Consider the following 26,406-nt stretch of genomic DNA (forward strand, 5'->3'; position numbering starts at 1 on the left):
GATGGTATCTGACACTCTTAATCACTCCCTTTAACTTTCACATTTTTAACATCTTTTTATTGATGTATAATTTACATACCATAATATTTACCCTTTTTAAAATATTTATCCTTTTAAAGCAGACAAATCAGTAGTATATATTCACAAAACCTATGCAGATACTTGTATCTCACTAATCCAGATCATTTTCATCACTCCCCACTTGCCCCTCAACTCACCTCCTGACAATCACTCATCTACTCTGTCTCTATGGATATGCTTATTCTGGACACATCATGGAAGTGTAATAATATAATATGTGGTCATCGTGTATTACTTTTTTCACTTAGCACAGTATTTTTCAAGGTGCATCCACACTGCAGCATGTATCAGTATTTCATCGCTACTTTTATGGCTCAATAATATTCTACTTTTTAAATATACCACATTTTGTTTATTCATTCATCAGCTGATACAAACTGAGCTCTTTCCACTTTTTGGCTATTGTAACTAATGCTGCTATGAACATACACGCAAGTTTTTATGGGGACATGTTTTCGATTTTCTTGGGTATATAATCTAGCATGGAATTGCCAAATCATATGATAGCTTCCATGTTTAAATTTTGAGGAACTGCCAAGCTGTTTTCCAAGGCACCTGTGCTATTTCATATCCCTACCAGTAATGTATGAGGGCTCTGATTTCTCCACATTTTCATGAACACTTACACTTGTCACTGGCTTTTTTAGTCAATCTAGTAAGTATGAAGTGGTACCCCACTGTGGCTTTGATCAGTGATGCTAAACATCTCCATATGTGCTTAATGGCCATTTGTATATCTTTTTTGGAGAAACGTCTATTCAAATTCTTTATCAATTTTTAATTAAGATATTTATCTTTTTATTGTTGAGTAACAAGTGTTCTTTATATAACATATTCTGGATACTAGATTCTAAATCATAAACTAGATGTATGATTTGTAAATATTTTCTCCAGTGTTGTGGGTCACTCCCTTATATTTTAACATAACATTCACTTTTTCCTCCACACAATTTAGCAAGTTTTGATAGAAATTTAGTGATAGCTTAGTGGTAAATTTTCTACTTTCTCCTGGAAATGATACTGAGCAACAAGGAGAACGGGAGTGGGGTGGGGTAGTGGGGAAATGGGGGACTTTCCATTCTCAGCAAAGGAAACAGAAACCCCTCTAAAATATTCCATATTATATATAAGTATGGTTAAAAGCAACTGAGAATAACAAAACCTGCAGAGGAAGTCACAAGTGTGAAAAGGAAAAATTAGAAGATGCCTAGTGTGGTAGTTGTTTAAATGTCAGACAAATAATCATTTCCAGAGAGAGCCTCACCCTGTATAAAAACTGTACTTAGAATAATAAACTAGAGCTCTGTTCCATGGTTACAAGAGAGAAATTTCTATTATACAGGCAAAGAACTGATGCTATAGTCTCAGCAAGTATATCTGGAACAAGATCTTCAAGTTAAAAACAGTCTCAAGTTTGATTTTTTGAGATATGCGAAATAATCTACAGTCCTGAAAATGGTACAGTCAGTCATTCCATAAAAAACTCTGAAAATGATATTCAGTCAGTAATTCCATAAAAAATTTTTCAGCACCTTTTATGTGTCAGCCACTACACTTCGTATCAGGGCAAGATCAACAGACAAAACATAGAAAAATTCTCAATGTAACAGAGTTTACAAAATACATGAAATTAAACAAGTAAAATATACAGAGAAAGTCGTGTTATACAATAAAATTAGGTAGAAAAGGGAGATAGGTAGTACCAGAGAATTAAGGGATACAATTCTAAATAATGTGGTATGCTAGGGTCTAATGGAGGAAAAAAACAAGCGCAAAGCGCTGTAAGAGGTAAAGGAAGAAGAAATCCAGATAATCTGGAGGAGGTCATTTCAGGCAAAGTAAATGCAAAAACTGTAAGGCAGAAGCACACTTAGCCTGCCTGAGTAAATAAGTAACTGGATGTGGCTAGAGCGGAGCAAACAAAGCAGAGAGCTGTAGAAGTGACAAGAACCAGGTAACGAGATCTTGAAGCCACTGTACAGACCTCAATTTTGAGTGAGGTGGTGAGCCATTGTGGAGTGTGAATCAGAACAGTGGCATCATTTGACCTATGTCTTCAAAGATTACTTTGGCTACTGTGTAGCTAAAGGATTGGAGAGGGTGGTATGAAAGCAGGGACCTAGTAAGAAAGCTATCATAATAATCCAGGAGAGGTGCTGATGCCTTGGATCAGTGTTAGTGGTAGAATGGGAAGTAATCCTAACACATTTTAGTTACAGGTTCCCCCTGCTATCTGAAAGCAGAATGCTCCTATGAAACCCTTCATAAGTCAAAGTGGAGTAACACAAAGAAGCAATTACGTTCAGACACATCTTGCTAACTGATGCACAAAATAAATCAAGATAAGGCACAGATGTTTACAGACACAACTCAATACTCAGAGCTTAATGCTGAGATATAAACACAATTCAAAGCCAGGGCAGCTTGACACTGAAATGCCAAGTGTAGCTCCTGGGAAGGAGTGTGGTGGCACCAAGCGCCACTCAGGGTGCACACTGCAACAATCAATAGGCGCTGTTTCCACTTTTCACCTTTCTTTTCTGTAAAAGTGAAAATCCTCTTTGGATGTTTTAGTCAGTGAAATCAAGTACTGATGCAGGTCTTCAGTAAAAGCAAAGCGATATAGAAGCAAACTTTCAAAAAGCTGGGGACACCTGTAAAACTTTTAGGAATAAATCATGAGGACCAGGAGAAAATGAGAGATGGGATTCAACAAAGCAGTCCAATAATGTGCTAAGTAGGTGGGGAAAAAAATGTCAAAAAGATATGAGAGAAAAAAAGAAAAGACAATAGAAAGAAAAAAAGGAATACCAAAATAAAAGAAAATGAGAAGTGGAAAAAAATCTGAATAAGACAAAAGAATATGGTAAATAAAGAAGGGGAACATGAACCCCCTGGTGGTCCAGTGCCTTGGATGCCACGCTTTCACTGTGAGAGCCAGGATTCAGTCCCTGGTGGGGAACTGAGACCCCACATGCTGTGCAACATGGCCAAAAAAAAGGGAGCAGGAGCAAAAGGGAAATTATTAGAGGAAATAGGAAATAATCCTGGAGAAGGAAAAGGCTACCCACTATAGTATTCTGGCCTGGAGAATTCCATGGACTGTATTCCACGCGATTACAAAGAGTTGGACACAACATGACTGAGCAACTTTCATTCACTCAAAGGAAATAATATAGAAAAGAGACCCCTACGAATTACATAAAAATATGAAAACACAAGAAAAAATCATATATTAAACTTGTATTCATACTTTAAAAACCTGCTCAACACTTTTCTTATTCTCCCAATTAAAAACAATTATTTTCTTTGGTCTACTTATATGGAACAATTCTTATATATAATTATGTTATTTAACTTTCACACATTTATTTATAAATCTTACTCTTTTATCTATTTATTTGCAAACTCATGAATGACAGGTCATATCTTTGTCACAGTCAGCCTTGATTTTCTCAAGTTTAGTAGATAGTACTACTGCTGCTGCTGCTAAGTCACTTCAATCGTGTCCAACTCTGTGCGACCCCAGAGATGGCAGCCCACCAGGCTCTGCCGTCCCTGGGATTCTCCAGGCAAGAACACTGGAGTGGGTTGCCATTTCCTTCTCCAGTAGATAGTACAGTAGATACCAAATAACTATTTGGTGAGCTGAGAAGAGCTTGTCTGAACATTACTACAAAGAATTTAACATAAAACACTGAAAGAAAAGATAGTTATATTAAGAGGAAGACAGTTTATTAATTTCTTTTCCTAGACAGACCTGTAAATTGTTTCATTACAATAAGCATAATTTTTATACCTTTAATCCATTTTCAGAATTATTTTTCTTAATTCAGTTAATTCAACAAAGAACACTGAGAAAAACATGTTAAAAAAAACAACTGCTCATGACTCAGCCTCATTCACTCTGATTATATAAACATCCTTTGGCTAAGTTTTCTATGGCATAAAAGCTAGTTGGCTTGCTTAAAATGTTTCTGCATTTCCCACTCTTTCATTATGTAACAATGTTCACAAAGTTTGACTGTAACATTACTAAAGCTCATTCTTTCAAGAGGAAATTACATAGTAACAACAGACTTTACGTTTTCAATCAGACCTCTAATCTCAAAACTAGCTTTCATTAGCAACATACTCTCTTCACAAATTTCTTAATTCAGTTAAATATAGTGCCACATGTAATCTTGATTTTTTTTTTTATTTTATAACCCTATCAACCTGCAAATATAAGAACTGGATTTAATTTTGCATCTCATAGGAATTACAAAATCATTGTTGTTCTTTAGTACCTTTAAAATGTATTTATTAGTTAGAGGTGAACCAATACTTAACAGTCACTGATAATTAATAAAAAGCAACGGTTTACTTCAAAAGACGTTAACAATCCAAAGAATAGAATGGTTAAACACAGGACATGTTAAAAAAAAAAAAAAAAAAAAAACCCAAAGTGAAAAACACAAGGCGAAAGAAGCTTAAGAGGCAAACGTTATTCTACTGCTGTGTACTGTCAATGACATATTATTTCTGGTTTCTGCTTTTCCCTGGTTTCAATCCCTGGGTTGGGAAGATCCCCTGGAGAAGAAAATGGCAACACACTCCAGTACTCTTGCCTGGAAAATTCCATGGACTGAGGAGCCTGGTCGACTACAGTCCATGGGGACACAAAGAGTCTGACGCAACTGAGCAACTTCACTTTCACTTTTCTGCTTTTCCTAAGAAAATGACTGATAATTTTAAAGTCATTTTAGGAACAATAATTCTTTCACCTATCTTTCAAAACATAATATATATGTATCTAGAAATTGATGAAGAAAAGGGTATCTATAGATACCAGTTCAGTTCAGTTCAGTCACTCAGTTGTGTCCAACTCTCTGCAACCCCATGGACTGCAGCATGCCAGGCTTCCCTGTCCATGACCAAATCTCAGAGCATGCTAGATATAGGTATGTATATAGATACATACATACATATATATATATATATAAAATGTACTGTATCAACTTCCAAGGCACTAAATGTTTACATACACCTACCAATAGGAGTTTCACCTATTACCATTTACTATTCATATATAGACAGCAAGCTCCTCCTCTACTGATTCTGTATATGTGTTGTGCTGTGTGCAAATGTCACTAGCTCATAACTGTGACCAAGGCAGAATCAGAAGAGAGGAAGGACCACTATCCACCTGTGAACAGTAAATATTTTTGCATGAAATAAACAGTAAGTCTCTTGGAAGCTTATACATCACATTTTTTTTTTAATTTTAATTACCTTTTCTGCAACTGTCAGAACTGGTACTATTTCTTGGTGCTGCTATACATCCATAAACTTGGAGAAACATTTTGCTATTAGACATTTACTCTTTTAAAATATTATATAATACTTTCATCGGGTACCTTTTCCTTATTTATTACTCCCATTCTTTCATGCATGTTTCACGTCTTTGCTCCACAGACTGTAAATGCCGTGAAAACTCACTCTATTTTTTGAAGCCCTTAAGGCTTCAAATTTAGGAGTTACTGAATTAATGCCCCAAGAGTTAGTGAATTAATGTTTTCTGAATCAAATAAAAGAACATAGCTCTGAGTAAATTTACCTCTTCTCTTCTCTCTTCTGCAGAAGGAGTTTTAAGTTCTCGTGCTGTGTCATCTTTTGGGTCAAAAAGATATATATAATCTGAAGAGTAACTAACAAGAATCTCTTGACCATCTTCACTGTAACACAGAGATGTCACCCTGCATGACTTATTATTAAGATGGGAAGGGATAAAACGAGCAACCATTCCAGTAGTTCCTCGGCCTGCGTAATTCCCTAATAAGAAAAAAGAAATTGTTTAAAATTCATAATGTTTTTCAAGAAAAACACTTTAAAAACTCATCTGAATTATAAGATATGTATTTAATGTAGCAAAGTAAATCCAAGCTATCATATTCTATTTCTGGAAAATACTCTGTAATCAATAGTCAGATTTTGTAACAAAATGAAAAAGAATACAGCATAAAGGTTATATTATCTTCCAAAAAGAATTCATGATTTTCTAGAATTCCAGATTAAGTCAATGTGGTTTTTTTCCCCAAAATATTAGCTATTTAATCATTTAAAATGATCTATAATTAGAGTCATACTAAATCATCTCTTAAAATTCTCCAAATTAAGATAATTTTCATAAGGTAAATCAGAAAGTTGACATTTACTAATATACTAGATAAAACAGTATAGTATCTGTTTAATAAGACTTATCTTTTACTTTATATCACTAAAAGATTTTTTATTGGTGTGAAATTCTCCTCATAAAATAACAGAGTGGGAACATTACTTTAATTTTAATTAATTTTGACAGTCATCAATATAATGCAATATGACAGGGAGAGTTACAATTGGCACTTGGTGCTTTCCAGGCCCAAACATGCTAAATTTCCACAAAGCTGCATTATCTTGCACTCTGAGGTTTTGCCTTGCCCAAAACAGCAATCACGTCTCATCCACTGAGATATGATAGTTGGGCCTATAGTTTCATATTATATTACTACCGTTCCCATTAAATATGCATATTCAAATAGATAAGACTTCTCAATCACAGTGCAAAAAATGAAAAAAGATCCCATCAGGTTTTCCCATTTCAATAGTGTATGTCCATTTTCACTGGACATAAACTAACATTGAGATAAACACTGTTAATTTATGATCAAGTCCACTTTTATTTTTATTTATAAATCTTTATATATACATGGGGTGTGTATGTGTGTGTGAGAGAGAGAGGAAATCTTGACATTCCTAACAGATGTTGGCTCTGAAGTGAATATTTGATAAGTGGTTTGATCTCAAAGCAAATAAGGAACAAATTCAAATTCAGTACTGCAGCACCATTTACAGTACTTTAAATAGGCTACATGAGATGATTAGATAGCATTACCGACTCAATGGACATGAGTTTGTGCAAATGCCAGGAGATGGTGGAGGGCAGAGAAGCCTGCTGTGCTGCAGTCCCTGGGGTCACAAAGAGTTGGACAGGACTTAGCAACTGAACAGTAAGAAGGTAGGCCACGAAGTAGGCATGAACATATGATATACATTAATACACACACAAGTCACTGTTCTTTCCTAAACTTTTCTCCCCACCACACTTACTATTGAAAAGATGGCAAGGAGAAATCAGGAGAGCTAAATGTTGTGGGCTGAAGTGTGTCCCCTGAAAATTTCATGTATACCAAGAACCACAGAATGTGATCTTATTTAGAAATAAGGTCTTTGTAGATGTAATAATTATCAAGATGAGGTCACAGTGGATTACAATGGACCTTAAATACAACTTAACTAGTGTCCTTATGAGGGGGAAATGTAGACAGACATACACACAGGAGAGAATGGCATGTCAAGACGGAAGCAGAAATTCGACTGATACATTTAAAAGCCAAGGGATGCTAAAGATTGTCAGCAACCTCCAGAACATAAGAAAAAAACAGGCAAAACATTCTTCCAGACAGCCTCCAACAGAAAACCACCCTGCAACACCTTGATTTCAGACCTTAAGCCTCCAAATATGTGAGAGAATAAATTTATTTTAAGTCACCCAATTTATAATAATTTGTTACAACAGCTCCAGGAAACTAATACATGTAGTGCTACAACATTCTAAAGTGATAAACTGCAAAAGTATCACCTTGATGGGGTCATAAAAACTTGATGAAATGCTATTTTTTATAATAATCCATAGTATTTAAATAAATTCTATATACTGAATTTTATGTCAAACTAAAGAAATTTTAAAATCATAACAGGTCAAAAAGATTTATCCCTTGAACTGATACAGTCTCATATTTTCTCTAATATATGTTCTTTTACCTGTAGCTCTTGTGCCCAGCATTCGCCGATCATATATACGTACTGAGCTATCAGAACAACCAACAGCAAGATAATATGGTATTGGTGGACAAATAGCTACTGATGTGGCAGCACGTCGGCAGTTAATTAAAATATCCTACAAAAGATAAAAGAACATCAGTTACACAAGTTGTACAACAGATAATAATCTACTTAAAACATTTTCCCTTCAATTAGAAGAAAATCTTTCTCAGAAATCCTAATTCAGCTGGTATGACAATGAAGCAGAAAAAACAACATGCTTCCTAAATATTCCCATACTTAAGAATAAAATGAACATTATCTTTAAAAATACTAAAAAATGCAAATATTTCCTATGCAATATGTCATTACATTAATATCATTAAAAATGCCTGCTATTATTGGTCCACTGGACAGTAAAGATGGAGGTATAATCCACCTTTGTCTATGATAAGTATATTGATTATATTATATGGTACTCATGATATCTTAATTTTAATTAGTTATTAAAATATAATAAAAGTATCATGACCTGATTTTTAAAAACCAGGACCTTATAAAACCATCCTCCTCCTTACCAGTTCAAAATCAAAGTACGTACACACATATATACAAACTATGTCTGAGACAGGCTTTATGATAATGTCACTACTTCTCTCTACACAAGCATTAGAAAATGTAAGGGCTATCATCCCCAAAATATAGTCTTAAGATATTCTGTTAATATACTCTTTTGTCTATAAGCTAATCCCTCACTCCTCTCAGAAAAGCCAAGTGTTTTAGTTACATTTATGCTGTTTTACACATTTAATTATTGACCTCAGAACTTTATTCCTATCACAAAGAACTTGTTCATCAAATTCCATTCATCATTCTAAATTTTTAGTACTTAAGAATTACCCTACTTACCTGCTTTCTTTATACTCTATCTGTTCACTTTACATATAAAGACTTCAGAAGTATTACTGAGGAAAAATACAACAGTATCTTACTGTTGCTGTTTTAGTCACTAAGTAGTATCTGACTCTTTTGCGATCCCATGGACTGTAGCCCACCAAGCTCCTCTGTCCATGAGATTTCCCAGGCAAGAATACGGGAATGAGTTACCATTTCCTTCTCCAGGGGATCTTCCTGACCCAGGGATCGAACTCACATTTCCACCTATTGTCAGGTGGATTCTTTACCACTGAGCCACCAGGGAAGCCCTTATTAGTTTTATTTATTCTTTCATTTTACAACAAAGTTTCTGATTATAAAAGCAAAATTAAATCCAACTACACTGTACAATACTACTTAAAAGAATCTGACTTAACAAATTTTAGGACTTATTATTTAACAAAAAACAGGCATACCAAATGCCCCTCATAAACAACCGGCTATTTCAAACTTATTTCAGCCTTCAGTTCAACACTCCTAGTTGTGTATGTGTACACATATACAACACAAAAACTAACAAAAATTTTTTATTTCTATTTTTTTCTTTTTCTTCTCTGTTTTGAAGTATAAAATAATCTCTTCTCCTAAGGCATGTTAACAACAACAACTAGTTTCATTAGCGAACACTCAACCTGATTATGCAACCCACTCCAGGATTCTTGCCTGGAAAATCCCATGGACAGAGGATCCTGGAGGGAGGGCTACAGTCCACAGGGTCACAAAGAGTCAGACACGACTGAGTGACTAACACTAACAACCTGGTTACTAGCCATCTTTTTTCTTTTTGGTAACTGTCAAGAAAAATGTATTTAGAGTACTTTAAAAAATTTTTTTAATTGGAAGATAACTGTTTTACAATATTGTATTGGTTTCTGCCATACATCTTAGCCATAGGCTGGCAGTATTTTCTTATTTCATTTACAACTCCAAAAAGATCTGAGACAAAAGCTACTGTCTCTGAGTAACGTTTAGGGTTAGTAGTCTGGGGCCTTAGACTGACTGATTTCACAAATGTTTTTCAAGTTTAAAATACCATTTTAAAAAATACAAAACTAAGGCCACTCTCAACTTCTGACACGGCCCACACTCTAAATAAATCCACTTCTTATTCAACTACTCCACAAAATACAAAATTGACAGTGAAGCTCTATGTTTAGAGAAATGAGCTAAATCAGCAATGAACATGTTGATAAAATGGTACCTAATTGTCTAAAACAAAAGATATATTAATAAATCTTGGATTACAGGACAGGGTGAAAATAAAGAGAAGACATCAAACTACTACATGCTTTTATCACTGCTACTGGTAAAGCCAAAGCTGCCTCCATACATAAATGAAATTCTTCAAGTTTTTACAGTGCCATGGTATATACTGAACAATTATATAAATCTTCATAAATGTATCTGAATTCCCCAGTTTAATATACATTCCTTAACTTTGCTACTAACACTTTAATTATGAAAATTTTAATACAAAATTAAAATTTATAAAATAATTTTAATTATTTTATAATTAAAATACATATTTATTAAATATTTTAAAAATAAAAAATTTTACCGATAAGCTCATAACCCAGAGATAACTTACTGTCCAACTTTAACTTTAATCTTAATTTTTTTCATTATTTATATAAAAACTTGATTCTTACATCTTTGCAATCTTCTTTTGTACAGCTAGTTTTGATGCGTGTATCAAACCACCTAACAGTTCCATCTTCACCACAAGACAGAAAGGTATACGGGTCATTAGGTACAGTCATAATCTGAAGATGGAAAGGTAATTGTACAGGTAATGTTAGTGAACATTTAAACAGATGGCTTTGAAAAATATTACTGCTATATCACAAAATGATTAAGGCAAAAGCAACTAAGAACAATTTATTGGAATTATTTATGACTTACCCATACCATAATGCAAAACAGTGCTATACATACAGATATATGCAAAATGTAACTGCTGAATTAATGTGATTCATTTACTTTCATTTGAAATTAATGTACCTCCAGACTCAAAATTCTTTAAAATTACAAATGCCTTACAACATGACAAGAAAAATCCTGCCCCTGAATAGTCAAATTTTTATGTTTTCTGGATATGAATTTACACGTGCTTTAGAAACAAAGTAAAAAATTTTCTTCTCTGACAATCATTATAAAACCCTGTAGTGCCAAATCAAGCATTCAAATTGACCTCTCAAAAAAATTTTGAGTGATGGTAATGGTTCTATAACCACACAAAAGTACTAAATTGTCATGAAGTGTATAGTTAAAAATGGTAGGAATGGCAAATGTCACATTATGCATATTTTATAAAAAATTAAAATTTTTTAAAGAAATGAAACATTTTAGATATTCCTATATCTATTTCTGGTTTAGCAATAAGGCTGTAAATTGAGGCTCTGTGTACCCTCCTATCCAACATATTCCCCCCACCCTTCTCTGTCCCAAGAAATAGAAACTACCAAAATTGGGTGTTTAGCAGTTCCACAGAGACTTTTATGCACCCATAAACAATGGAAAGTAGGTTCCCATGTTTTAAAACTTTGTATACTCAAAAAGGTATTCAGATTAACTAGTCTTCAAGGAAATACAAATTATATTTGTATTCATTAGGTATTTATTAGGATTTGTATATATTAGGATTAAATATAAATTATAATCCTAAGTAAATATCACTAGACATCGCTGGAATGACCAAAGCGAAAGGGATTTGATAATATCAAATGTCACTGAGGATATAGAACAACTAGAGCTCTCAAACATCATTGATGAGACGGTAAAATGGTATCATCACTTTGAAAAACCATGTGTTAGTATCTGCTGAAGTGGAATTATGCTTCTTCTATGGCCCAGCAATTCCACTACAAATAAATGTCATAGTCATCTAAAGATGTGTACTACAATGTTCAAGGCAGCACAATTCATATTAAATATTTGAAAGAACCCAAATAACCAGAAAGACAATAAGAATGGAAATTTTGATTTATTCCTAAAATAAAATATTAAAGCAATAACAATAAACAAACACATTATTCTCAAGTTACATAAAACCAGTGACTAAAAGTAAGAAAATTTCTTGCCAGAAACGAGTGGAGAAACATCTTTAAAGCAGCAAAAGAAAAAAACTATCAAACTAGAATTATATATCCACAGATATATCTTTCTAAAACAAAAATAAAAGACTTTTTCAAAAATAAAAATCCTGAAAGACTATTCAATAACACAGAAGTTAGCAAAGTTATCTATCAATCATTATTTTTACAAGAGTTTATATGAAACTCAGCCATATCAAGTCATTTACATATTATCCAAGTCTGTTTTCCTGATACAATACATATTTGAGTAGTTGTGATAGATTATATGGCTCCCAAAGCCTAAAATATATACTATCCTGTTACAGGATAATTTTCTGTAAACCCTTACATTAACAGGCCAGCACAATATAACTGTATTTTTTAAAATTTTTCATGTAAAAAGAAAATAATACCAGTAGTAATCTGGATCTATGCAAAGGAATAAAAGATTGGAAATAATAAATATGCCAGTAAATATAACATATTTTTTGTTTTAAAATATTTTTAAACATAATTAACTATTAAAAGAAGAATATTAACAATGTATTAAGGAGTTTATAAAGTATGTAAGAATAAAAGGTTAAAAAAAAAACGAATTTCTAGGAGAGGAAAAATGGGAGCAGAGTGTTGTAAGATTCTTATACCATATTGAAGTGGTACAATATTACTTGATGGTACACTGTGATAAAGTTTATGATATATAATTCCTAAAGCATACACTAAAACAATAACAAAGCGTCACAGCTAATATATCAACAAAGGAGATAAAGTAGAATCACAAAAATACTCAGTTCTTCTAGAAGAAGAGGGGAAAATTGATGGAACAGGAAAAGAGAAAAAACAAAAACCAAGACACAAAATTTAAATTCAGCAACTTCTATACCAATTATATGAACTATAAATGATTAAATACAGCCCAATTAAAAAGCAGACATTGCTAGACTGGATTAAAAAAAACCTATAAATTGATTATAAGAATGAAATATAAAACCACAGATAGGTAGACTAAAAGTAAAAGGATAGAGGAAAGAAATACCACAATAACTATAAAGATGGGAAAGCTAGATCTGCTGCGTGTGTATGTGTGTTTGTTGCTCGGTAGAGTCCGACTCTTTGTGATCCGATGGACTGTAGCCCACCACGCTCCTCTGTCCGTGGAATTCTCCCGGCAAGAAGACTAGAGTGGGTAGCCAATCCCTTCACCAGGGGATCTTCCCAACCCTGGGGTCAAGCCCAAGTCTCCTGCATTACAGGCAGATTCTTTACTAACCGAGCCACCAGGAAGTCCCAGGTTTGCTATATAAACAGCAAATTTCAAAACAAAGAGTATAACGGGAATAAAGAGAGTCATTTTACAATTATAAATGAGTCAATCCATGAACAGAAACATTAAAATCCTGAATGTTTAGGTACTTAAAAACAGATCTTCAAAATATATGAAGCAAAAAGTGAAATCAACAATACGAAAATATTAAGATTTCAACATTAATCTTTCAATAACTGATACAACAAGTGATCAGAAAATCAGTAACTACATAGAAGAACTGAACATGGTTATCAGCCACTTTGACATAATTGATATTTATGGAACATTCCACAAACAAAAAACTAAACATTTTTTAAATGCATAAGATAAATTTACCAACAGACTATATTCTGGGACATAAAACCAGACTGATTAAAATTTAAAAGATTCACATCATACAAAGCACATATTTAACTATAAATTAAAAATTAGAAATCAGTCCATACAAAGACAGTTAAATGATTAAAACACCTTCAACTGCAATAACCCAAAGGGGAAAAATTAATGTTCAAATATTTCCAAGTATTTGGAAACTAAATGACACACTTCTCAATAAACAATGAATCAAGGAAGAAATCACAATGGAAATTAGAAAATACATTTAATACAAGAGAAATGAAAGTTCAGTATATCAAAATTAGGGAAACCTAAGGAAATACTCAGATTTCCCCAGTGGCTCAGCAGTAAAGAAACCGCCTGCAATGCAGGAGACACAGGTTTGATCGATCCCTGGGTGGGGAGGATTCCCTGGAGGAGGGAATGGCAACCCACTGCAGTAACCTTGCCTGGAAAATCCCATGGACAGAGAAGCCTGGTGGGCTACATGTAGTTCATGGGGTCGCGGAAGAGTCAGACACTGCTGAGCAACTAAAAAACAACAAAGAAACTACCCAGCAACTAAAAAACAGCAAAGAAATACTCAGTGGAAATTTTGTTTTACTAATTGCCTCTACTGGAAAGGATAAAGGTCTCAAATCAGTCACTTGAGCCTCTATTTTAAGAAAGTAGAAGAAAGAGAACAATGAAACCCACCACAGTAAACAGAGAAGAAAGGAAAAAGCAGAGATCAAAAACAGAAGAAAAAAAAAAAAAAAGGAAAGTAGAGAAAATCATGGAAACCAAAGTTGGTTCTTAGAGACAATCATTAAAATCAACTGGATCTCTTATCAGGCTGATAAGAAAAATAAAAAGAGAGAGGGAATACAAACTATCAATATCAAGAATGTTGGAGGTGGTATCACTATAGATTCTACAGATGTTAAAAGGATATGGGGACTTTTCCTGGTGTCCAATGTCTAACAATCTTTACTCCCAACACAGGGAGCCCAGGTCCAATCCTCAGCAGTGAGCTAGATCCCACGTGCTACAATTAAGACCCAGCACAGACTGGGATTTCCGGGTAGCTGAGCTGGTAAACAATCTACCTGCAAAGCAGGAGACCTGGGTTTGATCCCTGGGTGGGGAAGGCTCCCCTGGAGGAGGACACTCCATATTTTTGCCTGGAGAATCCCTATGGACAGAAGAGCCTGGCAGGCTACAGTCCATGGGGTTGCAAAGAGTCGGACAAGACTGATTGACTAAGCACAGCACAGCAGACAAATAAATAAAAATATTAAAAAAAAAATAGTGAGTATTGTGAACAATACCCACAAATTCAGCAATATAGGTGAAAGACAGGTTCCTTAAAATGGATAAAATATTGAAGCCATTAAAGCGTAAAGATACAGCCTGAATAATCAAATATTCATTTTAAGAACTAAATATGTAGTTATAAACATCCTACAAAGAAAACTCCAGGATCAGATGGCTTTATTGGTAAATGTTCCCAAAGGTATAAAAACAAATACTACCACTTCTATACAAACTCTTTCAGGAAAATGAAAAGGACAAACATTACAAGTTACCCCAAAGGATCAGCATTATGCTGACAACAAAACCATATAGTGCTTAGGAATACATCTGCAAAAAAAAAAAAAAAAAACCCTTAACAAACACAACAACACAGAAAATGGGTAATATATAAAATATGACTCTGTGAGGTTCATCTCTAGAATGCTAAATTGGTATTAAATTTGAAAAATGAATGTAGTTCACTGTGTTAAGAAACTAAAAGAAAAAATATAAAAATTTTTTTCAAATAATGCAGAGAAAAACATTTGACAAAATCCAACATCCATTCCTGGTAAGTTTAATATACAAATAGAAAGGAATTAACTGGATAAAAAAGCATTACTAAAATATACTTGCTGTTATACTTAACAGTGAAACATCAAAGATCAGGAAGAATGTTTAGTCTTACTATTTTTATTTAATATTGAACTGAAAATTCTAGTAAGTATAACAACAACAACAAAAAAGAAGTCCAGATGGGAAAAAAAAGTAAAAGCGTCTCTATATTCACAGATGACACAATCATCTAAGGAGAAAATTTCTATGTGATTTTCCTTCCTAAAAAGTTATTGGAACCAGTAAGTGAATATAGCAAAATGGGGGGAATATAAGATTGAACATGAAAATACTAGCAACAAAAGCATCAGAAATTGAAATTTTTAAAATAGTACCATTTACAATAATATGAAAAATATGAAATATTTAAGAATAAGCCTTAAGACACACAAAATTATAAAACATTGCCAAGTAAACTTAAAGTCCTAAATAAGGGAGATATACTGTAATCACTGTTGTCAATGCTTCTTAAACTGATATATAGATTAAAATAAACCACAGGAAAAATTGTAGTAAAAATTGACAATTTGATTATCAAAGTCATGTGGAAATACAAAAATCTAAAATACCTTAAACAATTTCAAAAAAGAAGAAAGGACTTATACTACCTGGTTTTAAGTTACAGTAATAAAAACAGGGTAGTACAAGCATAGTGATGAATCACTTGACGAGAAAAAGATACTGCCCAGAAAGAGACAAAAATAGATATGGTCAAATGACCTATGATAATGACGCAAAAAAAAGTTCAGAGGCAAGAAACAATGTTGGAAAACTGGATATCCACATGCAAAATAATGAACTTAAAGCAGATCTCAGACTTTACTAAAAAACTAACACAAAATGGATTCATCAATCTAAATGGAAAACATAAAACTACAGAACTTTTAGGAGAAAATTATTGTGACATTTGGTGAAATAAAGATTTTTACTCATGACATTGGTTCCCCCCTCCAAATAATAAACTTGATAAAATGGACTTCTTTAAAATTATAAAATTTTTTTTTAAAAGACAGTGTTAACAAAATGAAAAGACTAGCCACTGACTCTGAGGAAAAAAACTATAATTCATATGCCTGAAAAATATAAAGAACAAACTTTTAAAACCCCTCAAAATTCAATAATAAGAATTAAAACAATGGGCAAGGGGCTTCCCTGATGGTCCGGTATCTAAGACACTGCCCTAATAATACATCGCTGATCAGGGAACTAGATTCTACATGCTACAACTAAGAGGTCACATGCTGCTACAACTCAAAAGATCCTGCATGCCACAACTAACACCCAGAGCAGCCAAATAAAGAAATAAAAATGTTTCTCAAAAACTGGGCAAAAGATCGAACAGACAATTCACCAAAGAAGCACATGAAGAAATGGGAAAACATGACTCAAATGACAGAACAAAGTAAATCTCCAGAAACTGACCCTAACAAAATGGAGATATATGAATTACCTAAAAAAGAACTGAAAGTAATGGTAATAAACAAATTCAGTATGCTATGTGCGTGTGAGTGTGTGCACTAGGTCGCTTCAGGCATTTCTGACTCTGCAATCCCAGGGATTGTAGCCAGCCAGGCTCCTCTGTCTATGGCATTCTCCAGGCAAAAATACTGGAGTGGGTTGCCATGTCCTTCTCCAGGGGATGTTCCTGACCCAGAGATTGAACCCAGGTCTCTTACGTCTCCTGAATTTGCAAGCGGGTTCTTTACTACTAATGCCACATGGGAAGCCCCAATATGCTACAAGGGAATACAAATAGATAACTAAACAAAATCAGGAAAACAATGCATGAACAAAATGACAATCTTACCAGGGAGAAAGAAAATGGAAAAATGAGAGAAACAGAAATGACAGAGTTGAAGAATGTAACTAAATTCACTAAAGGAGGATCAACAACAGGCTCAATCAGGCAGAAAAAAGAAACATCAAATTCAAAAACTTCCATTTGAAATTACCAGGTCAAGAACAAAAGAAGAATGAAGAAAAGTAAAAAGATCTAAGGGAACTTAGAGGATATCACTAAGATGACCAATATGTCCACTATGGGATTTTTCAGAAGGAAAAAGGGGGAGTGGATGGAGAGCTTATCTGAAAAAAAATAATGTCCAAAAACTTCTCAAATCCAAGGAAAAAAAAGAACATCCAGATTCAAGAAACTCAGGAACTTCAACTAGGATGGACCCAGAGAGACCCAAATCAAGACACACTATAAACTACTTGTCAAAAGTGACTTAATCTTGAAAGCTGCAAGAGTAACAAGAACCAATACATATAAAGGAGCTCCCATTAGATCAGTGGATTTCTCAACAGAAATATTACCTGTCAGAAGGGAGTAGGATAATATATTCAAAGTGTTGAAAGAAAAAACCTGCAAACCAAGACTACTATATCCCCCAAAACTGGCCACTACAACTGAAAGGGAAATAAAGACCTTCTCAGATAAAAAGTACAGAAAGTTATCACAAGACCTGTCATACAAGAACTGCTAAACAAAGTCTTTCAAGTTGAAATTAAAGACTTTAGACAGCAACACAAGCATATGATAATACAAAGATTGTCGCAAAAGTAAATATACAGACAAATACAGAAATCTGTAATATTGTTATGATGGTACAAAATCACTTTTAATTTGAGTACAGAATTTAAAAAATAGAAGCATTAAAAGTTATTATGCTTTTATGGTGTTTCTGATACTGATAACAAAGTGCAGGAAGGATGTAAAGGAACACGATTTTTGTATGTGATTTAAGTTAAACTATTCTCAGTGCAAGACAGATTTTGTAACTATGTTTCATGTAGTCCTCATAATAAACACAATGAAAAAAATCTATAAAAGATGCCCCCAAAAAGGAGTTAAAGCATGTCACTACAAAAGAAAGAGCAACAACAACAACAACCCACAAGAGAAAGCAGCCAGGACAGAAAAAGAGTGAACAAATATTTGCAGGACATACAGAAAAAAATTTTTAAATGGCAGGAGTCAGTATTTTCCTATAAGTAACTACTTTAAAGGTAAATGTTACAGTACTAAGGGGGAAGTTTATAGTAATAATTATCTACATTAAAAAAGATCTCAAATCAACAACCTAACTTTACACTTCAAAAAACTGAAAAATAACAAATTAAAGCCAAAGTTAATAGAGAAAGGAAATAATAAAGATTAGAGCAGAAATAAACAATACAGAGAACAAAAAAAAAGGTTTTATTAAAGAGCATCAAAATCAACAAACCCTCACTGAGACTAACAAGAAAAAAGTAATATGATTCAACAAAAATTAGAAATAAAAGAGGAGACATTACACTTATACCACAGAAATAAAAAGGATCCTAACAGACTATGAACACCACAAATGGAATGACAGAAGAAATTAATAAATTATTAGAAATATACAGCTCACCAAGATAAAAAAGATAAACATAGGGGCAAACCAAACCAACCAACACTACAGTAAGGAGAATGAATTAGTCACCAAAAACATCTGAAGAAAGGAAAGCTCAGACCAGATGTCTTCAAAACATTATGCATATTTAAAAATTTTCCTTCCAAGGAGCAAGAGTCTTTTAATTTCATGGCTGCAGTCATCACCTGCAGTGATTTTGGAGCCCCCAAAAATAAAGTCTCTCACTGTTTCCATTGCCTCCCCGTGCACTGGATGCCATGATCTTAGTTTTCTGAATGATGAAGTTTTAAGCCAGCTTTTTCACTCTCCTCCTTCACTGTCATCAAGAGGCTCTTCAATTCTTCGATTTCTGCCATAAAGGTGGTGTCATCTGTGTATGTGAGGTTATTGATATTTCCCCCAGCAATCTTGATTCCAGCTTGTGCTTCATCCAGCCATGTATGAATTCATTAATCCATGAAATTAAAAGATGCTTGCTCCTTGGGAGAAAAGTTATGATCAACCAAGACACCATATTAAATAGGAGAGACATTACTTTGCCAACAAAGGTCTGTCTAATCAAAGCTATGGTTTTTCCAGTAGTCATGTATGGATATGAGAGTTGGACTATTAAGAAAGCTGAGCACCAAAGAATTCATGCTTTTGAACTGTGGGGTTGGAGAAGACTCTTGAGAGTCCCTTGGACTGCAAGGAGATCCAAGCAGTCCATCCTAAAGGAAATCAGTCTTGAATATTCCTCGGAAGGACTCATGCTGAAGCTGAAACTCCAATACTTTTGCCACCTGATACAAAGAACTGACTCACTGGAAAAGACCCTGATACTGGGAAAGACTGAAGGCGGGAGGAGAAGGGGACAAGAGAGGATGAAATGGTTGGATGGCATCACCGACTCAATGGACATGAGTTTGAGCAAGCTCCAGGAGTTAGTGATGGGCAAGGAAGCCTGTTGTACTGCAGTCCATGGGGACACAAAGAGTGGACATGACTGACTGAACTGAACTGAACTGATATTTAAAAATTTATATCTGTCCTCTCAAACTCTTCCAAAATACTGAAGAGGAGGTAACACTTTCAAACTTATTCTATAAAACAGCTTTACCATGGTACCAAAATTCAGACAACAATACTAACAGAAAGTGAAACTACAGACCTGTATTATGGATGAATACTGATATCAGACCACCTGACCTGCCTCTTAAGAAACCTGTATGCAGGTCAGGAAGCAACAGTTAGAACTGGACAAGGAACAACACACTGGTTCCAAATAGGAAAAGGAGTATGTCAAGGCTGCATATTGTCACCGTGCTTATTTAACTTATATGCAGAGTACATCATGAGAAACGCTGGACTGGAAGAAGCACAAGCTGGCATCAAGATTGCCAGGAGAAGTAACAATAACGTAAGATATGCAGATGACACCACCCTTATGGCAGAAAGTGAAGAAGAACTAAAGAGCCTCTTGAAAGTGAAAGAGGAGAGTGAAAAAGTTGGCTTAAAGCTCAACATTCAGAAAATTAAGATCGTGGCATCTGGTCCCATCACTTCATGGCAAATAGATAGGGAAACAGTGGAAACAGTGGCTGACTTCGTTTTTAGGGGCTCCACAATCACTGCAGATGGTGACTGCAGCCATGAAATTAAAAGACGCTTGCTCCTTAGAAGGAAAGTTATGACCAACCTAGACAGCATATTAAAAAGCAGAGATATTACTTTGTCAAAAAAGGTACACCTAGTGAAGGCTATGGTTTTTCCAGTAGTCATGTATGGATGTGAGTTGGACTATAAAGAAAGCTAAGCACCGAAGAATTGATGCTTTTGAACTGTGGTGTTGGAGAAGACTCCTGAGAGTCCCTTGGACTGCAAGGAGATAAAACCCGTCCATCCTAAAGGAGATCACTCCTGGTGTTCACTGGAAGGACTGATGCTGAAGCTGAAACTCAAATACTTTGGCCACTTGATGCGAAGCACTGACTCACTGGGAAATACCTTGATGCTGGGAAAGATTGGAGGTGGATGAAGAAGGGGACGACAGAGGATGAGATGGTTGGATGGCATCACCAACTCAATGGACATGAGTCTGGATAAACTCCAGGAGCTGGTGATGGACAGGGAGGCCTGGCGTGCTGCGGTTCATGGGGTCATAAAGAGTCAGACACGACTCAGACTAAACTGAACTGAAATAAAAATCCTCAGAAAATGCTAAAAAAAAAAAAAACCTCCAAAACAATAACAAACAAACAAGATTATTCATCTTGATCAAGTGGAACTAACTTCTAGAACACAAGGATGGTTCAACATACATGTTATTCAATGCAATTTCATCATAATAACAAAACGAACAAAGCCAGTGGAGGAGATGGAATTCTAGCTGAGCTATTTAAAATCCTAAAAGATGATACTGTTCAAGTGCTGAACTCAATGTCAGCAAATTTGGAAAACTCAGCAGTAGCCAGAGGACTGGAAAAGGCCAATCTTCATTCCAATCCCAAAGAAAGGCAATCTCAAAGAATGTTTAAACTACCATACATTGGCCCTCATTTCACACGCTAGTAAGGTTATGCTCAAGATCCTGCAAGCTAGGCTTCAGCGGTACATGAACCAAGAACTTTCACATGCAAAAGCAGGACTTAGGAAAAGCAGAGGAACCAAAGATCAAACTGCCAACATTCATTGGATCATAGAGAAAGCAGGAAATTCCAGAAAAACATCTATACCTGTTTCAATGACTATGCTAAAGCCTCTGACCGTGTGGATCACAACAAACTTGAAAATCTTAAAATAATGGGAATACCAGACCACTTTACCTATCTCCTGAGAAACGTGTATGTGGTCAAGAAGCAAAAAGTTAGACCCTTACATGAAACAACTGAATGGTTCAAAATTGAGAAAGAAGTATGACAAGGCTGTATACTGTCAACCTACTTATTTAACGCATATAAAGACTTCAGTTCATTTCAGTCGCTCAGTCGTGTCGGACTCTTTGCAACCCCATGAATCGCAGCATGCCAGGCCTCCCTGTCCATCAAAAATTACCGGAGTTCACTGAGACTCACGTCCATCGAGTCGGTGATGCCATACAGCCATCTCATCCTCTGTCGTCCCCTTCTCCTCCTGCCGCCAGTCCCTCCCAGCATCAGGGTCTTTTCCAATGAGTCAACTCTTCGCGTGAGGTGGCTAAAGTATTGGAGTTTGAGCTTTAGCATAAGTCCTTCCAATGAACACCCAGGACTGATCTCCTTTAGGATGGACTGGTTGGATCTGCCTGCAGTCCAAGGGACTCTCAAGAGTCTTCTCCAACACCACAGTTCAAAAGCATCAATTCTTCAGTGCTCAGCTTTCTTCACGGTCCAACTCTCACATCCATCCATACATGACCACTGGAAAAACCAGAGCCTTTACTAGACGGACCTTTGTTGGCAAAGTAATGTCTCTGCTTTTTAATATGCTATCTAGGTTGGTCATAACTTTCCTTCCAAGGAGTAAGTGTCTTTTAATTTCATGGCTGCAGTCACCATCTGCAGTGATTGTGGAGTCCCAAAAGACAAAGTCTGACACTGTTTCCACTGTTTCCCCATCTATTTCCCATGAAGTGATGGGACCAGATGCCATGATCTTAGTTTTCTGAATGTTGAGCTTTAAGCCAACTTTTTCACTCTCCTCTTTCACTTTCATCAAGAGGCTCTTTAGTTCTTCTTCACTTTCTGCCATAAGGGTGGTGTTGTCTGTATATCTGAGGTTATTGATATTTCTCCGGCAATCTTGATTCCAGCTTGTGCTTCTTCCAGTCCAGCGTTTCTCATGATGTACTCTGCACAGAAGTTAAATAAGCAGGGTGACAATATACAGCCTTGACGTACTCCTTTTCCTATTTGAAACCAGTCTGTTGTTCCATGCCCAGTTCTAACTGTTGCTTCCCAACCTGCATATAGGTTTCTCAAGAGGCAGGTCAGGTGATCTGGTATTCCCATCTCTTTCAGAATTTTCCACAGTTTATTGTGATCCACACAGTCAAAGGCTTTGGCATAGTCAATAAAGCAGAAATAGATGTTTATCTGGAACTCCCTTGCTTTTTCAGGATCCAGGGGATGTTGGCAATTTGATCTCTGGTTCCTCTGTCTTTTTTAAAACCAGCTTGAACATCTGGAAGTTCATGGTTCACATATTGCTGAAGCCTGGCTTGAGGAATTTTGAGCATTACTTTACTAGCGTATGAGATGAGTGCAACTGTGTGATAGTTTGAGCATTCTTTGGGATTGGCTTTCTTTGAGATTGGAATGAAACTGACCTTTTCCAGTCCTGTGGCCACTGCTGAGTTTTCCCTATTTGCTGGCATACTGAGTGCAACACTTTCACAGCATCATCTTTCAGGATTTGAATAGCTCAACTGGAATTCCATCACCTCCACTAGCTTTGTTTATAGTGATGCTTTCTAAGGCCCGCTTGACTTAACATTCCAGGATGTCTGGCTCTAGGTCAGTGATCACACCATGGTGATTATCTGGGTCGTGAAGATCTTTTTTGTACAGTTCTTCTGTGTATTCTTGCCACATCTTCTTGATATCTTCTGCTTCTGTTAGGTCCATACCATTTCTGTCCTTTATCGAGCTCATCTTTGCATGAAATGTTCCCTTCGTATCTCTAATTTTCTTGAAGAGAGCTCTAGTCTCTCCCATTCTGTTGTTTTCCTCTATTTATTTGCATTGATCGCTGAGGAAGGCTTTCTTATCTCTCCTTGCTATTCTTTGGAACTTTGCATTCAGAGGCTTATACCTTTCCTTTTCTCCTTTGCTTTTCGCTTCTCTTCTTTTCATAGCTATTTGTAAGGCCTCCTCAGACAGCCATTTTGCTTTATTGCATTTCTTTTCCATGGGGATGGTCTTGATCCCTGTCTCCTGTACAATGTCACAAACCTCTGTCCATAGTTCATCAGGCACTCTATCAGATCTAGTCCCTTAAATCTATTTCTCACTCTCACTGTATAATCATAAGGGATTTGATTTAGGTCATACATGAATGGTCTAGTGGTTTCCCCCACTTTCTTCAATTTAAGTCTGAATTTGGCAATAAGGAGTTCATGATCTGAGCCACAGTCAGCTCCCGGTCTTGTTTTTGCTGACTGTATAGAGCTTCTCCATCTTTGACTGCAAAGAATATAATCAGTCTGATTTTGGTGTTCACCATCTGGTGATGTCCATGTGTAGAGTCTTCTCTTGTGTTTTTGGAAGAGGGTGTTTGCTATGACCAGGGCGTTCTCTTGGCAAAACTCTTATTTAGCCTTTGCCCTGCTTCATTCTGTATTCCAAGGCCAAATTTGCCTGTTACTCCAGGTGTTTCATGACTTCCTACTTTTGCATTCCAGTCCCCTATAATGAAAAGGACATCTTTTTTGGGTGTTAGTTCTAAAAGGTCTTGTAGGTCTTCATAGAACCGTTCAACTTCAGCTTCTTCAGCATTACTGGTCAGGGCATAGGCTTGGATTACCGTGATATTGAATGGTTTGCCTCGGAAACGAACAAAGATCATTCAGTTGCTTTTGAGATTGCATCCAAGTACTGCATTTTGGCGGAGAAGGCAATGGCACCCCACTCCAGTACTCTTGCCTGGAAAATCCCATGGATGGAGGAGCCTGGTGGGCTGCAGTCCATGGGGTCGCTAAGAGTCGGATAAGACTCAGCAACTTCCCTTTCACTTTTCACTTTCCTGCATTGCAGAAGGCAATGGCAACCCACTCCAGTGTTCTTGCCTGGAGAATCTCAGGGATGGGGGAGCCTCGTGGGCTGCCATCTATGGGATCGCACAGAGTCGGACACAACTGAAGCGACTTAGCAGCAGCAGCAGCACTGCATTTTGGACTCTCTTGTTGACCATGATGGCTACTCCACTTCTTCTAAGGGATTCCTGCCCACAGTAGTAGTTATAATGGTCATCTGAGTTAAATTCACCCATTCCAGTCCATTTTAGTTCGCTGATTCCTGGAATGTTGACGTTCACTCTCGCCATCTCCTGTTAGACCACTTCCAATTTGCCTTGATTCATGGACCTGACATTCCAGGTACCTATGCAATATTGCTCTTCACAGCATCGGACCTTGCTTCTATCACCAGTCACATCCACAGCTGGGTATTGTTTTTGCTTTGGCTCCATCCCTTCATTCTTTCTGGAGTAATTTCTCCACTGATCTCCAGTAGCATATTGGGCATCTACTGACCCAGGGAGTTTCTCTTTCAGTATCCTATCATTTTGCCTTTTCATACTGTTCATGGGGTTCTCAAGGCAAGAATACGGAAGTGGTTTGCCATTCCCTTCTCCAGTGGACCGCATTCTGTCATATAAAGAGTGTATCATGCTAAATGCTGAGCTGGATGAATCACAAGCTGGAATCAAGATTGCTGGAAGAAACATCAATAACCTCAGATATGAAGATGATGCCACTCTAACAGCAGAAAGTAAAGAGAAATAAAGAGCCTCTTGATGATGGTGAATGAGGAGTGAAAAAGCTGGCTTAAACTCTACATTCAAAAAACTAAATAAGATTATGATATCTAGTCCCATCACTTCATGGCAAATAGAAGCGTAAAAAGTGGAAATATTAACAGATTTCATTTTCCTGGGCTCCAAAATCACTGTGTACAGTGACTGTAGCCATGAAATTAAAAGACGATTGCTCCTTGGAAGGAAAGCTATGACAAACCTAGGCAGTGCAATAAAACGCAAAGATCAGTTTGCCAACAAAGGTACATATAATCAAAAATATGGTTTTTCCAGGAGTCATGTACATATGTGAGCATTGGATCATAAAGAAAGTTGAGCACCAAAGAACTGAATGCTGGTGGTACTGGAAAAGACTCTTGAGAGTCCCTTGGGATGCAGAGATCAAACCAGTCAGTCCTAAAGGAAATCAGTCCTGAATATTCATTGGAAGAAATGATGCTGGAGCTGAAGCTCCAATACTTTGGCCATCTGAAGAGCAGACTCACTGGAAAACATTCTGATACTGGGAAAGATTGAAGGCAAGATGAGAAGGGGGCAGCAGAGGATGAGATGGTTATACAGCATCACTGAATCAATGGACAGGGGTCCATTTGAGAAAATTTAGGAAACAGTGATTTTGAGAAAACTCTGGAAAATAGTGAAGGACAAACAAGCCTGGTGTACTGCTATCCATGTGGTCACAAGAGTCAGACAGGACTTAGCAACTGAACAAGAGCAAAACAAGATCTAAATGCAAAAGACAAAACAATAGTCTTTCTAAAAGAGAGTCTGAAACAGAAGAATGTCTCCATAACCTTCAGAAAGAAAAAGACTTTTTTGAGCAGGATACAGAAAGCAGGTACAATTTTTTTAAAAAAAAAGACCAATACATTAAGACAACACAGATAACTTTTGTTCATGAAAAGACACCATTAGGAGAGTGAAAATACAACCACAGAGTTGGAAGAGATAGTTTCATATGCTGAAGATAAAAGAAATTCCTATAAATCAATAGTAATAATGAAATAAAATGGACAACCTAATAGAAAGATTAGGAAAGAATTCTGAA

General features: G+C 35.9%; 1 protein-coding gene across 7 annotated transcripts in view; it reads right to left on the bottom strand.

Moving 5' to 3' along the window:
* The window catches only part of DCAF6 (DDB1 and CUL4 associated factor 6), a 181,580-nt gene that overhangs the window by 89,612 nt on the left and 65,562 nt on the right, over nt 1–26,406 (bottom strand). For all 7 annotated transcript variants that reach the window (XM_070782239.1, XM_070782257.1, XM_070782248.1 and 4 more), the window contains exons 5-7: nt 10,512–10,625; nt 7,927–8,062; nt 5,681–5,895 (exon numbers count right to left, since the gene is read on the bottom strand). In XM_070782239.1, the coding sequence (XP_070638340.1) occupies nt 5,681–5,895; nt 7,927–8,062; nt 10,512–10,625 (465 nt within the window). The remainder of the gene's footprint in view (nt 1–5,680; nt 5,896–7,926; nt 8,063–10,511; nt 10,626–26,406) is intronic.

This window comes from Bos indicus, chromosome 3 (assembly GCF_029378745.1).
Source record: "Bos indicus isolate NIAB-ARS_2022 breed Sahiwal x Tharparkar chromosome 3, NIAB-ARS_B.indTharparkar_mat_pri_1.0, whole genome shotgun sequence".
Lineage (NCBI taxonomy): Eukaryota > Metazoa > Chordata > Mammalia > Artiodactyla > Bovidae > Bos > Bos indicus.